The 12,237-nt window shown below is 39.2% G+C and overlaps 2 protein-coding genes across 9 annotated transcripts in view; one reads left to right on the top strand and one right to left on the bottom strand.

The window, feature by feature from the left end:
* Positions 1-12,237, bottom strand: part of RNF182 (ring finger protein 182) — a 279,878-nt gene that overhangs the window by 15,702 nt on the left and 251,939 nt on the right. The gene's annotated exons all lie outside the window — the stretch shown is intronic.
* Positions 1-12,237, top strand: part of KIF13A (kinesin family member 13A) — a 131,618-nt gene that overhangs the window by 52,922 nt on the left and 66,459 nt on the right. For 5 of the 8 annotated variants that reach the window (XM_080379751.1, XM_080379753.1, XM_080379752.1 and 2 more), the window contains one exon: positions 8,148-8,160. In XM_080379751.1, coding sequence (XP_080235877.1) covers positions 8,148-8,160 — 13 coding nt within the window. Of the gene's footprint in view, positions 1-8,147; positions 8,161-8,192; positions 8,959-10,856; positions 10,862-12,237 lie in introns of those variants that run through there. The other 3 variants (XM_080379756.1, XM_080379754.1, XM_080379757.1) reach the window with 2 other exon arrangements.

Raw genomic sequence — 12,237 nt, 5'->3', positions numbered from 1 at the left:
AAGAAAGAATATGCTTACCGCTCAGCAAAAAGTGATTTTTTTCTCATTTTTTTCTTTTTTCCACATACTGAGATAAGGTGTTAGAACCAAGGTTCAGATCCAGTTACTCAGTTAACATCTACAGTTCATCCTTCCTGTAGTCTTTCCACTGACTAGAGATCTTCTGTCTTGACCATCGTCAGCGAAGCTGCTATTCGCTGTTTGTATCTCTGTAGCAAATTGTAATGCTTGCATTTTGACCAGGCAAACTAACAAAGTCAAATTTAATTTATTAATTGCTGTGTTGCTTGTCAGATTTCCTTCAGATACATTTGAAGGTGGTTTGTTGTAGAAGAATGGCTGCAGAAGCATTGCCTTAGAATCTCTGAAGATCTGCACAATCCAGGCCTGGTATTAGAATAGGCCTGTAATCAGAATTGTACTGAAGTTGCTGTGCTGAAGTTAACAAGAAAGGTAGCCTTGAGCTACTCTTGAATCCTGAGACCAAGTAATTATGTTGCGCCAACAGGCCGTGGCTGTAACAAGCTACAGCTGCTGGGAAAGCAGGTGCAGGGCCAAGAAAGATAGGGACCGGTATGGGAAAATAGGGAGTAACAAACTACAAGGCTGAAGCACAGCAACACAATTAGCTACATGGATAGAATGCTTATTTTAGTCATGATAATTAGGGGTGTGAGAACCGCGCGCATTTAGAGACTACTAACCAATTACATTTCTGCTTTACGAATATGCATGTGTATCGGTTCTATATAAGTAGTGTTAGAAACTAATAAATTTGAGCAAGATGCATAACTCATATTGAGCGTCTTCTTGACTCCGGCAAACCCTTCTTCCAGAAGTTTGTCTTGCAATAAATGCTGTATACAGTGATAAAATAGCAGTATATTTTTCAAATAGCTTTGAACATGACCTGCACAAGGGGTATATCTTCACTACAGCTTAGTGTTTTGATGGTTTTTACAGATGGCATTTCTGAACAAGTTTCTAGGGAGCAGTAGTGTTGAAAGGGAACGTTTTCCGTTAACATTGGAGACTTACTGAGGTAGTTAATAGCGCAAGTAGCTAACCCAAGTGACTGGGTGGGTGGGTGTCAGTCAACAGAGCTGGCACAGAGCTGAAATGCCAGTTAATGCTTGGGGTGGTGTTCTCCTCGAGAACACTAGTAATAAGTGCAACAGGCTAAGAATAACGGTTGCCTAATAAATGCCACAGTAATTTTACTAACATTTCTAGAATGTGTTTCCACATATATTCCAGAACTACAGTATGTTTGCCCTGACAGCTGTTGCGTTGCATTCAGGCTAAGAATCGTTCGAGACTAGTCTTAAGAACTAATAGAGCTTGGCTTCAGAGACTGGATTTTTTTTCCCCTCCCTCTTTTCCTTATCCTGATTAGTTAGTAAAAATCTTCATTATTTAGACTCTTTTGCAATCAGTTTTATTGGAAAGGAGGGAAAAAGAACCTGCTTCAAAAGGACCAGGGGTATTTGGTAGCATAACTATCATTAATAGGAATCATTAGGTAGACTTGCCTTTCTTTGCCGTTTTGTTATGTTAGATGTTAATAAGAACAAGCTTAATATACTTTGATTGTGGTTATGCTGTACTTAAATAGGTGTAGCAGGTTTTCATTACAATAACTACAGTCTTGGATAAGTATTGAATGAGTATGGTTAAAGACTTGGGGAGAATAGATTATTTAATGTGGTAGTTCTGGATGGGGTCTCAGCTCTCAGGATTTAGTTAAGTTCTTTTATTGCAGAGCAGGATGAGAATTTTAGTCAGTTTTTGCCTTTTCAGTAAAATGAAACAAACTGCAATGAGATTTTTTTTTTTAATTTTTATGTAGGAGAATAGAGAGAATTACTATATTTTTAGTGAACTTTCTAGCAAAGCAGTAACATTTTCTGCTTGTGGGCGGTGGCTGCTCTCCTAAGCTGATTGCTGATTTCAGAGTGGCGTGCTGTTGCATGCAGGACAGGTATCAGCCCTTTTTCAGGCTGTCAGTAAAAGTTGTTTTTATATGAACACCAAGGCTTCTGTGTAAAGATTAGAACCACTTGAACTTCACGTCAAAATTGCTGGCATTGAAATAATAATGCTTTGGGCAGTAAAAATAATTTGAAGGCAAGTTAGGGACTCATGGTACTCCAGGGCAGTTGTCACTTTCTGTTTTCCATCTTGTAAATGTCAGAATATAATGCCTTTCACTTATTTTAATGAGGTTGTGTTGGTTTCATAACTTTTTTTTGGGGGTGGTGGGGGGTGGTGGAGTTAGTTTATAATTTCTGTAGTGAATGTTCTTGGAGTGGAACCTTGTTACATGAAATATCCAGGCATTTTCTAGGTTTTTGTGTCATGGAAGTCACTACTTCTACTGAATGTCTGTTTTACTTAACTTGCACTGCAGGATTTGTCATTCTGATTTCAGGGTCTGACTTTTCTCTCTTTCCATATGGTGGGTTTGCAATGAGTAGCACAGCTTCCTGAGAAAGTGTTTCCATAAAGTGTGAGAGTGCGATGTTATTTTTATAATTTTTATCATATGCATCTGTTTCTGGTGGTGTTTCTTGATTATCATGAGCTACTACTTTATTAGGCAGGCACTTCTTCAAATTGCTTTGCTTGTGAAAATGTTTTTCTTTTGCTGTCCTTCAAGGGATTTTGTCATCTATAGAACAGACTTGCTGGGTAGGAGGGTTAAACAGATATGCCTTACGCAAGAATATAAAATAACTAATTATCTATATTTGTGTATGTATGTGTGCTCATACAGGATGTAAAGTAACTCCTCCAGGAATCCTAGTATTGAACTGTGATGCCCAGTTCATTAGTCAGCTCTACAGGAGGTGCCCCAGCCAAGCACAAAGATGGGACACAGTTCTCTTTAAGGGCATTGCCCCTGACATTCCTTTGATCTACTGCATTTAGAAAACAGAAGGGGGAAATGGGCAAATAAATGTTCTTTTTCTGTGCTCTTTGTAGAGAAAATGGTGTATTGCCAGTAGTTTGAGGTACACTGTCATCTGAAACTGTTAACTGTGACAGACCACGATCTTTTTCTAGGTAGGTGCTTCTGATGAGTACAGTGCCCATTAATAATATATAGGCATGCTCTTTAAGATGCTTGGTATCAAGCCTTCATGTATCAGCCTGCAGTGATAAACCATGAGACAACGAAGGGTCCTAGAGCTGTGTGACCGTACTGTGAAAGATAGGAGAAACAGCATCTCTTTGCTTCTACATAATTTACGCCGTTTGCAGGGGGGAGTGCTCAATGTCTGCTGTCTGTGCTGCAGCCACTCTGAAAGCTTTATATATTTGGATAAACAAACAGTACAGTTACTTTGATCCATTATGATGGTCCTACCACTGGTTTGTTCCCTTGCACACTGCCTTGGAGTGAGGCAAACATGCACTGCTGGGGATATTCCCAGCCTGAGTTGTCAGGCAGCCTGATGCAAAAAAAATAACAAAAAATTTAAAACCACTTAAAAAATACTATAATATTTGTTTTGAATAGCTGGTCTTTAGATTCCAGAGATGCTGGAGTAGCGGAATGTAAAAAACACTGATTTTATCTGTTGGGATGATCTTTTCAATGTGCTCGACTTATGCTTACAGAGGAAAGAACATTTGATTTTTCAATTCATCATATAAAAACCTGAAGGCTTCCCTCCCTTTTCTAGTGTGTTGGTAGTTGCTTGTAGTAATTATTTTGACCCATGATCATGAGGAGTACATCGATGACTATATAGCCACTACATGTAAATACTTAATTATATATTAGGGAAAACAGCGAGTACTATGAATTTGCTGTGGTTGGACATGTGACGAGAACAAAAAGGTATTTCAAGCTCAGATGTCTTGGTTGATGATTTCTGGTTTAGTCAGCTTAGAAGATCAAGCTGCCAAAGTCCTGTGGTTCATTCATCATCTGGTTTAGATACTATGTGCAGTTACTTAATGTAGCCAGTTGTTATTGCTTCATCTTCATTAACTAATTGTGAGAAAGGAAAAGAATTCACCAAATACTTTCCAAAATGTGAACTAATTATAGTACAACTATGACCTGCTTGGCTTCTTAGCACAGCTGAATTGGGGATGAATTGGGCTGTGTGGATGTTGTTCTGAAGAATCTAAGACCTGTTTTTCAAAGATGCCTTGTCTTCTTCAATGTGAAGTACCTGATTTTACACCTACGTTCTCATTTTTAAATGTACCTTGGCCCTCCTGAAGGTGACTTTCTTGATTGGGGATGGGTGGGGTGGTGAAACCACATTATATGGAAGGAGAAGAAAAAACAATTCTTTCAAGATTTTTGATGTATAAAATGTTCTTCCTTCTGGTGGAAGTGACGTTTGGTTGGGAATGCTGACAACACTTGCTAAGGGACTAAAACAGGTGCAAGTTCTGAAAATTATTAAGTCTTTGATGGCAATATCGTCTACTTCTGGATGCTCGCAGTGCAAGAGTGTCTTCTGTGGCTTCCTATTGCATGGCCCTAGTTTTCTAGTCAGAATATGTAATGCCAGTTTATATTAACTTTTTGTGTGACAAAGGGAGGCTTCCATGAAGTCACAGAATGGTCAGGGTTGGAAGGGACCTCCCTGCTAAAGCAAGTTTGCGTAGAGCATGCACAGAATCATGTTAAGGTGAGTTTTAAATGTCTCCAGAGAAGGAGAAATAGTGTAGGTAGTTTAAAAAAAGGGGGGGGGGGGGGGGGGGGGGGGCAGGAAAAGAAGAAACAACCTTTGCTGCTGTTAAACTACTAGCAAAGCACACTCCTTGTGTGCTGTCACAGGCAGTGGGTGGACGGTAGAGAGAAAATATGGATGCCGTCAAGAAGCCTTCTTATTCATGTTCTAGCACAGAACATGAGAAATGACATTTTGCTAATCACTTCTCTCCATAAATGTGAGAAGCATTATGAGTTTAGTTTTAGCAAGAGACAACAGGGAATAATGCAGTTTGCATTAGCACAGAGCTTTCTAGAAACTTGTTTTCTCCATCTGGATAGAGATTTCAGGTGGCTATGCACTCTGTGAACTTGATGTGTGTTAGCCAAGCAGGACAGGAGAGGCTTAGTGCTGCGGTGAAAGTTAAAGCCTGAGTAGGTAACTGCAGCAGACATACTGCTCAGTAAAGGTAGAAAATTATTCTAGTGATATTTTACCAAAGCCAGAATGACTTAAGGTCAAAGACAGGAAGAAGTTCAGAAGCTCGGTGCTCTTTGTGGTCATTGAAATTCATACTTTGCCTCTGACGTGTGAGAATATTTGTCAGGCTGTTGGTGGTATTTACCTTTGGTTTTGAGTTCTAGGCATGTGAGAGAAGTCAGTCTTCCATCCGAGTGTGCAGATGGAAGATGCTCGTCGTCAGGTTAAACCAAAATGTGCTGTGGTGTAGATGCATTACAAGGTTAGGTAACTCTGATAATTTCCTGAAGTGTACGAACTGTCCACTTTAGAGGAGATTTTTATTGTCATTAAAAAGGTGTGCCTGCATGTTGTTGTTGACACCATGGATGACTAGACATGGAATTAAAAATTCTGGGAAATAAAAATTCCAATTGTTATATTTCCGTGATCTGTTGTCCCTCCCTCCCCAGCCCCAGCTGTGACACCAAATCACCACATTTGCATGGTCAGTGTCTGGTAAAAATTGAGACAAACTCAATTATTTATGAAGCTGAAAACTGCTGGCTTCTGGGGAAGGAAAGAAACCATGAAGCATGTACTAATAAAAAAAAAAAAGGCAAAACAAAAACTTACGTGAAAAATTGATTGAGGCTAATGCAGGTTTTATAGCATATCTTTAAGCTGCTACAGATGTGATTTATGGTAATCAGTTCTTTATTAGTCTGGGTCCTTTGATTGAAGCAAATGTTTCGGAGTGTCTCCATCTGAATCACTGCCAGGATAATGGTTACAGTGAGCTGGAATTTCCAAACATCTTAAAAAAAATAATCTATCTTGCGAGCCAATATAGCTGACTTATTCCAGAAACCCTTGATCTTACTGGTGCTGGTGTTGCTAGCAGGTGACTTTTGGTGTTCCTAGTTTGGTCTCAATAGCCAAAGAGTTTGGAGCAGCTCCTTGTGCTTTGAAATCCAGGAGATCAGTGATGAACATCTGGCTTCCAACTGGGAAGCTCTGCTGTCCACCAGCAGTTTAAAAAGTTGCTATTATGCTTTTCTTAAACTAGGCATCAGAGGAAATTCCCTAAAAGGTAGTGGCTTACACTGCTGGAGTAAATATCTTAAGAAATGTGTCAAACCATTTCTTTACTTCAGTGATGTTCTGTACCTTTTCCAACGGGTTTCTAAGAATGATCTCAGAAAGAAGCAGTTGATTAACATTCTGTTGGTTTTTACATCAGTTAAACTGTTTAGGGCTTCTGCTGAATTTGTACAGCAATCTATCAGGAATTACTGTGGAAAGCTGTTGTATTCTGGAATTATTTTTCAAGACACGAGTGTATTTAAAAGCTGGCCAAAAAACCTTGGATGACTTCCTGGGATAGGAACTTCTCTTCCAAGTTGAGCTGGAAGTTTACAGCTGGTGCTGGGACTCTGGCTAGACAAGCTAATAACGTTGGACTTTCATCACATCTGAAAATTTATTAAAGTAAAAAATATTCAAGGTACAGCTAAATGAATTTTTCAATTACATAGAACTTGTGCAGAATGTGCTCTTGAGCCACCTGGACATGAGCTAGCAGTGAGCTGAGCCTGTGCAGCCACTGTTAATGACAGGGTAAAGCTGCAATGCATGAGTGGTTTGGCTCAGAGGTAAAGTGTATTTGCATTAGACTAGTACCGTGTACCAGCTATGTAAATTCTAGTTTACACAGACGTGTCATCTAAGGTATGAGCTGAGAGTAAGCAGAAAAAATTGTGTAAGATGTGTTTGTGGGTTTGTGTGTTTTCAGGTCTTTTTGCTGAGCTGTTGTGTTGTGGGTTGCTAAGAGAACTGCTCCAAGTGTTATCCCCTTTGCCTTGCTGGAGTCAGAGCGTGTGTGTTCTGCACTGAGGCCGTAGCCTCGTGGTATCTGATTTTTGCATAGTGTGTCAGTTGCTGGGTAGTTACAGAGCTTTAATCCATCTCCTTATCTTACTGCGTTCTCTGCTTGTGCTGTTTTGTCTGTAGACTTTTCTGGTTGTGTTTTCATCCACATTTGTGTGTTTTTTTTTCTTGATAGGAAGAGCAAGTGGAAATTTCTTCTGTGTATCATTTCAGGCTTATGTCAATACGTAATTTAGACATATGCCTGAGGTTGTAATTTTCATGAATGGCCTAAGTCAGTCTAATTCTGCACCATATTTTTGCTTCCTCTCTTGCACTGGCATTAGCGAGCACAGGGCTGCACAGTGACACAGGGCAGCAATCTCAGTTGAAACCAATCCCACCAAAAAACCCCGAACTGATTTATTTACTTTGTGGCCATATGGCTGCCCGCATAAGCATAAAAGCACTTAAGGACAAGTTAAAGTACTCTGAGCTGGTGTATTTGGTTTGGGGGATTGTTGTTTCTGTTTTGTTTCTGTCAGCATGCATTGGAGTTGTGTGTGAAGTAATGGTGGTTTTGCATTGGCTTCCTGTGCTTTGCGTAGGTTTTCAGTGGCTGGGGAAAACACAGGTTTGTTTTTCTTTACACTTCTGTAATCCCTACAAGAAACATTTGACTCTTACCTTGGTCTTGCATGCAGGTAGCACTGCTAAAGTCAGCACGACTTCACCCTCGCACCTTGGTCTGCCAGTTTTCAGGCTCAGTTTGTTTGCCACCAAAGGTGTTTTGAGTTCCATGACAAAACAGATGCTTGTCTTCCTTCTGGAACTCAGTGCTGTTAGATTTTTATACCTATAAGGAATCTGACATTTTCCTTTCTTTTTCATGTGGGGCTGCATTAGTAATAAAGTAATTGCTGGTTAAAAAATTATCTGTGGTATATTACATAAATATCTTCTGATCTGATTATTCTTAAATGGATTGTGGATTACAAAAAAATATTCAGGTTATAGTGATGATGTACACTGACACTGTTTCTTTTCTTTTTCTTTCCTCCCTTCACCTTATGTGAATGGTGTATCCGTGCTTCTCATCATCGCTGCCGATTTATTTTTATTTTTTTCCCAATCATCTAGAAAACCACCTAAGGTAAGTATTTTGTTTCTTTTTGCATTTGTACCTGCTTGAAAATGTTGAGCAATGCAGAAGTGTTGGGGGTGTTACCACAGTATGTGATCAACACAGTTTTGATAAAGGAAAACACATCTTTTTTAAAAAAATCTATCCCTTATACTTCTCAGTAAAAGACTTCATTACAGAAGAATACATTTTAATCCAACTAACATGCAGGCAAGGCAGATGACATAAAGCTGTGACCAGAACAAACCATGATTTTAATGAATTCATAAAAACATTTGAAAGAGTAAATAAGTATTGTGTGTAAAACATTTAATTGCACATAATTCTACTTAAGACTTAAAATAAAATACTGTTTTTAAAAGATGGCAAAATATATCTAGTAAGAAACAAACTGTTCTTATTTGTAATTGATGATATTCAAGAATTTATTAATTTGTGTAAAAGTGGCCAAAGCGCACTGGAATTAATCTAGAAAAGGTTCTCTGTGGTGTTTGAATGCAAGGGAAGGGAGAGACAAGGATAGAGAAGGAGCTTTACTGGGATAACAAATACAGTATTGGTACAGGGCTGGTAGCAGTGATGGGGTGGAAGGACTGTGTGAACTACCTGTCAGCACATGCAAAACACTGTATTGGTGTTTTGCTTCGGCAATCTAATGATAACTTTATTCTTTCTGTCTCTTTTGGCTAGTACTTTTCACAGCAGAAAGCTGTAGTTGGCTCTGAGTAAGGTTTTATTTTACATTATTTTCTTTGGTTTGTAGATCTTCAAGAAGCAGTGCGTGCAAGTCTGACGTGACTTCTGCAGGTGTAGCAGAGCATTCTGTAGGGCTTCTGGGAAGAGAAATTGGGACGGATATTGATCCATAGATCTGTCTTACATGTATATCTATGTACTTTATGGTTCAGACAGCTATTTTATGTGTGTGCGCATTTAAATATATAATTCAAATATCTATTGTTTTGAATAATTTTTTTAAGTGTCAGAAGATGCCAGCATCTCAGTAACTGACATGTATTATTATTGTTACTCCCAATAGGCAGGGAAGAATGGAACAAACTCTATTTTAACATGAGTTATATTACTAATCTTGGGCTTCTAGTGTAATTTTGTGACAAAGGTAAAATGGCTGTTCTGAGCTGAGATTTACAAGCTGTGCCCTAGGCCTCCCTCAGATTTCTGCCCATGCTTCTTCAGGCCTGTGGTAGGTCTTGCGCTTGTCATACAGTGACCAGCTCCATCCCCACCCCACGCTGGGTTCTCTGACTTCCATTTACATTAAGCTTACTGCTGTAGACTTTGTTTGCCATTTCCTAATGTATCTGCTTTACCACTTATCTCCATCAGCAGTTGTACTAGGGGTGTAGGAAGAGCTGCCTGGTGAATGAAGATTTCCCTTCCTCAGTTCTCCCTTGCTTTTATTTTAGCAACCAGGTAGCCCTGTAGGTCACTCTACAAGTCAGACTGCTTCACTGAGACTTGCGTAAGCGATACCTGCACCAGTCCAGCATAACTTTTTTTTATTTTGTAAAAACAAAACATACTTAATTGGCAATCTGTGGGTCAGATAGAAATGGCTATTGAATGTTAGCTATGCATTCACAGTGTTTTATAGCTACTCAGACAGTACGTTAGGGATTATGTTCCGTCTGGGTAATGCACTGTTAAATGCTGGAAGCCTCAGACTCTAGTCTATACTGAGGATTAGGCTTCAAAACAACTAATAATGAATGTGAAATTAGACTCCTTTCTAAACTAATTATGTCATTTGTCTTAATCTGGCAAGTAGCTAATATTGGATGTGTTGGTCATTACCTGTAGGTGGTTCACTGAAGTATACTTGCATGCATAAACCCTTAAAATTATTGATTCTTCAAGCCATTGATTATAGGGGCTTTAATAAAAATTAGTTCTGCAGAATATTGTTTTGGCTATTTAAAATGTGAGTTACTCTTGGCTGTCTTCTGATTCTGTGAGAAGTTACTGGTGTGTAGCAGTCGGGCACAATGGCTTCTAGTTTAAAATGTGCAATCTCATTTTAAGCTATGGGTATAGGTAAATTTGAGACAAAATTCCAGATTTTCTCACTGATGTGGTGGATGTGTAGAGCTGCATCACTTTGTTTTGCTGTGATAGCCATAACCTCTACCTGCCTCCTTGGCAAAATAATAACGAATAGCTGTCTTTAAACTGCTGTAGGTATTTGCTGAAAAAATCTGAAAAAAAAGCCCTGTGTCTTTTCTTTACTGAAAGGTTGTGGTTACCAGAACAAGTCTTTTGTTTAATTTCTAATGGTTATTAACACTGCAAGTATTGTTCTCTATAACCTAGAAATGGCCTACATAACTTATATCTATGGTAGTGAGCACACTAGCAATGACTCTGGATACATTAGTACCAGGATCTAGCACTCCTGGCTAATTTTTTCTCATAACTTTCCATTTTTCTATGTTTGTGCTTGTGAGTTAGAATTCTTTTAATGAATATACAAGTACATACTCAAGCTTATATTTTCACTGGGGACTTCCAATTATGCAAGATCCGTCCTGGTGAGTCACGTTCCATTACTTGTAGTTCTGTCTGTTATTTGACTGTTTCTAGATGTCTAAAATGCAATGTCCAAGCTTTTTTACAACCATCACACCACCACTGAAAATACTGTGCTATGTTAAACACTGGAATAATAGAGCTGGGGAAAAAAAACCACCCAGCTGATCCCTTAGCTCCACTCAAAGTTTTTGGTTTAGAAGCCATTACCCTAATCTAGCAGGATCTTGGCAGCTTCCTTTTATCTAGCTTTCTCTTTGAGATGCTAGGTTGAATTATGAAGTATAGAATCTTACAAAAATGAGAAAATTTTAATGCTTGTTTGTTAGTTCCTGCTATAGTTTACAAGCCCAGAATAATTTTGGGTCTGGTTGTGAGAACTGGCCAACACCTGTGTGAACTTACGTCTGCTTGTGGTTGAATGCCAGCCTCTGCAGACACTTGAAGTAGGTGTACACCTGTCTTCTGTGGTTTTCCCATTTTGCTTACCTTCTGAAGATACGTTAAGCTTCCTGGTACAGCGGCTATGGGATTGACATCAGAGCAGTAGGAAAGCAGGAATACTCATTCACAGAGCCACAGAGACTTACTCAAAATGCTTAGAAGAATAACTGAAAGTTCAAGAAATCTTAGTGGAGATACAGGTAGCAATTTTAAACTTTGAGTTTCAAACAAAAAAAATTTGCATTTTTTTCTTTTAATGTTAAAAATGCCTAAATGGAATAGATTTTCCAAAATGTACTTCAAAATTAATTCGCAGAGGTTGCTTGAAGTTTAAAAAGTTCTGTTTGTCACAGATCATGGAATCACAGAATGGTTTGGGTTGGAAGGGACTTTAAAGATCACCTAGTTCCCATCACCCTGCCATGGGCAGGGACACCCCCCACCAGCCCAGGCTGCTCCCAGCCCCCTCCAGCCTGGCCTTGGGCACTGCCAGGGATGGGGCACCCACAGCTGCTCTGGGCAGCCTGGGCCAGCGCCTTGCCGCCCTCACAGATCTCTGTTCAAATACATTTCAATAGCAGTTTTGGTACAGTTAGTTGACACAGTTTTGATATAAGTTGGTAAAGATTGTTGCTTTCTTCAAAAAGCAAAATAGGCACTTTCAGTGCCCAGTAATGCCCAGTTTGAGAATTGGCTACTGAGTCTGAGACTTCAGCATTAACAGTTTCTGATAGCTTTGATAGTCGTAATGACAGAGGGTTTAATACCTTCTTCAGGGAAATGGATCTTAGGGAGAAAAAAATTATTTAAAAAAATTATTATTCGGCATACACCTATCAAAAGTAACACGCACCATTTTCATTTTCAAGGAAGAGTAATCACTGAAGGTGGGAGAAGGAAGGGAGCATCTTAGATGAGACTTAGAGGGATTTTTCTTATTCATCATAACTTAAGTTCTGTATCTTGACCCCAAGTATGCTTGCACATTCTTCTTGGGACTGCATGTCCTGCAGGTCAGGAAAATATAAACTGGCGTGTCATCTTTGTACAGAAAAGATGACCAAAGGGGTCACTGTTCAGGTTTGGCCATAAAAT

This window comes from Falco punctatus, assembly GCF_963210335.1.
Source record: "Falco punctatus genome assembly, chromosome: 3".
NCBI classification, from domain to species: Eukaryota; Metazoa; Chordata; class Aves; order Falconiformes; family Falconidae; genus Falco; species Falco punctatus.
Note: the sequence above shows the minus strand (reverse complement) of the source record. Positions and strands in the feature narration are given on the sequence as shown.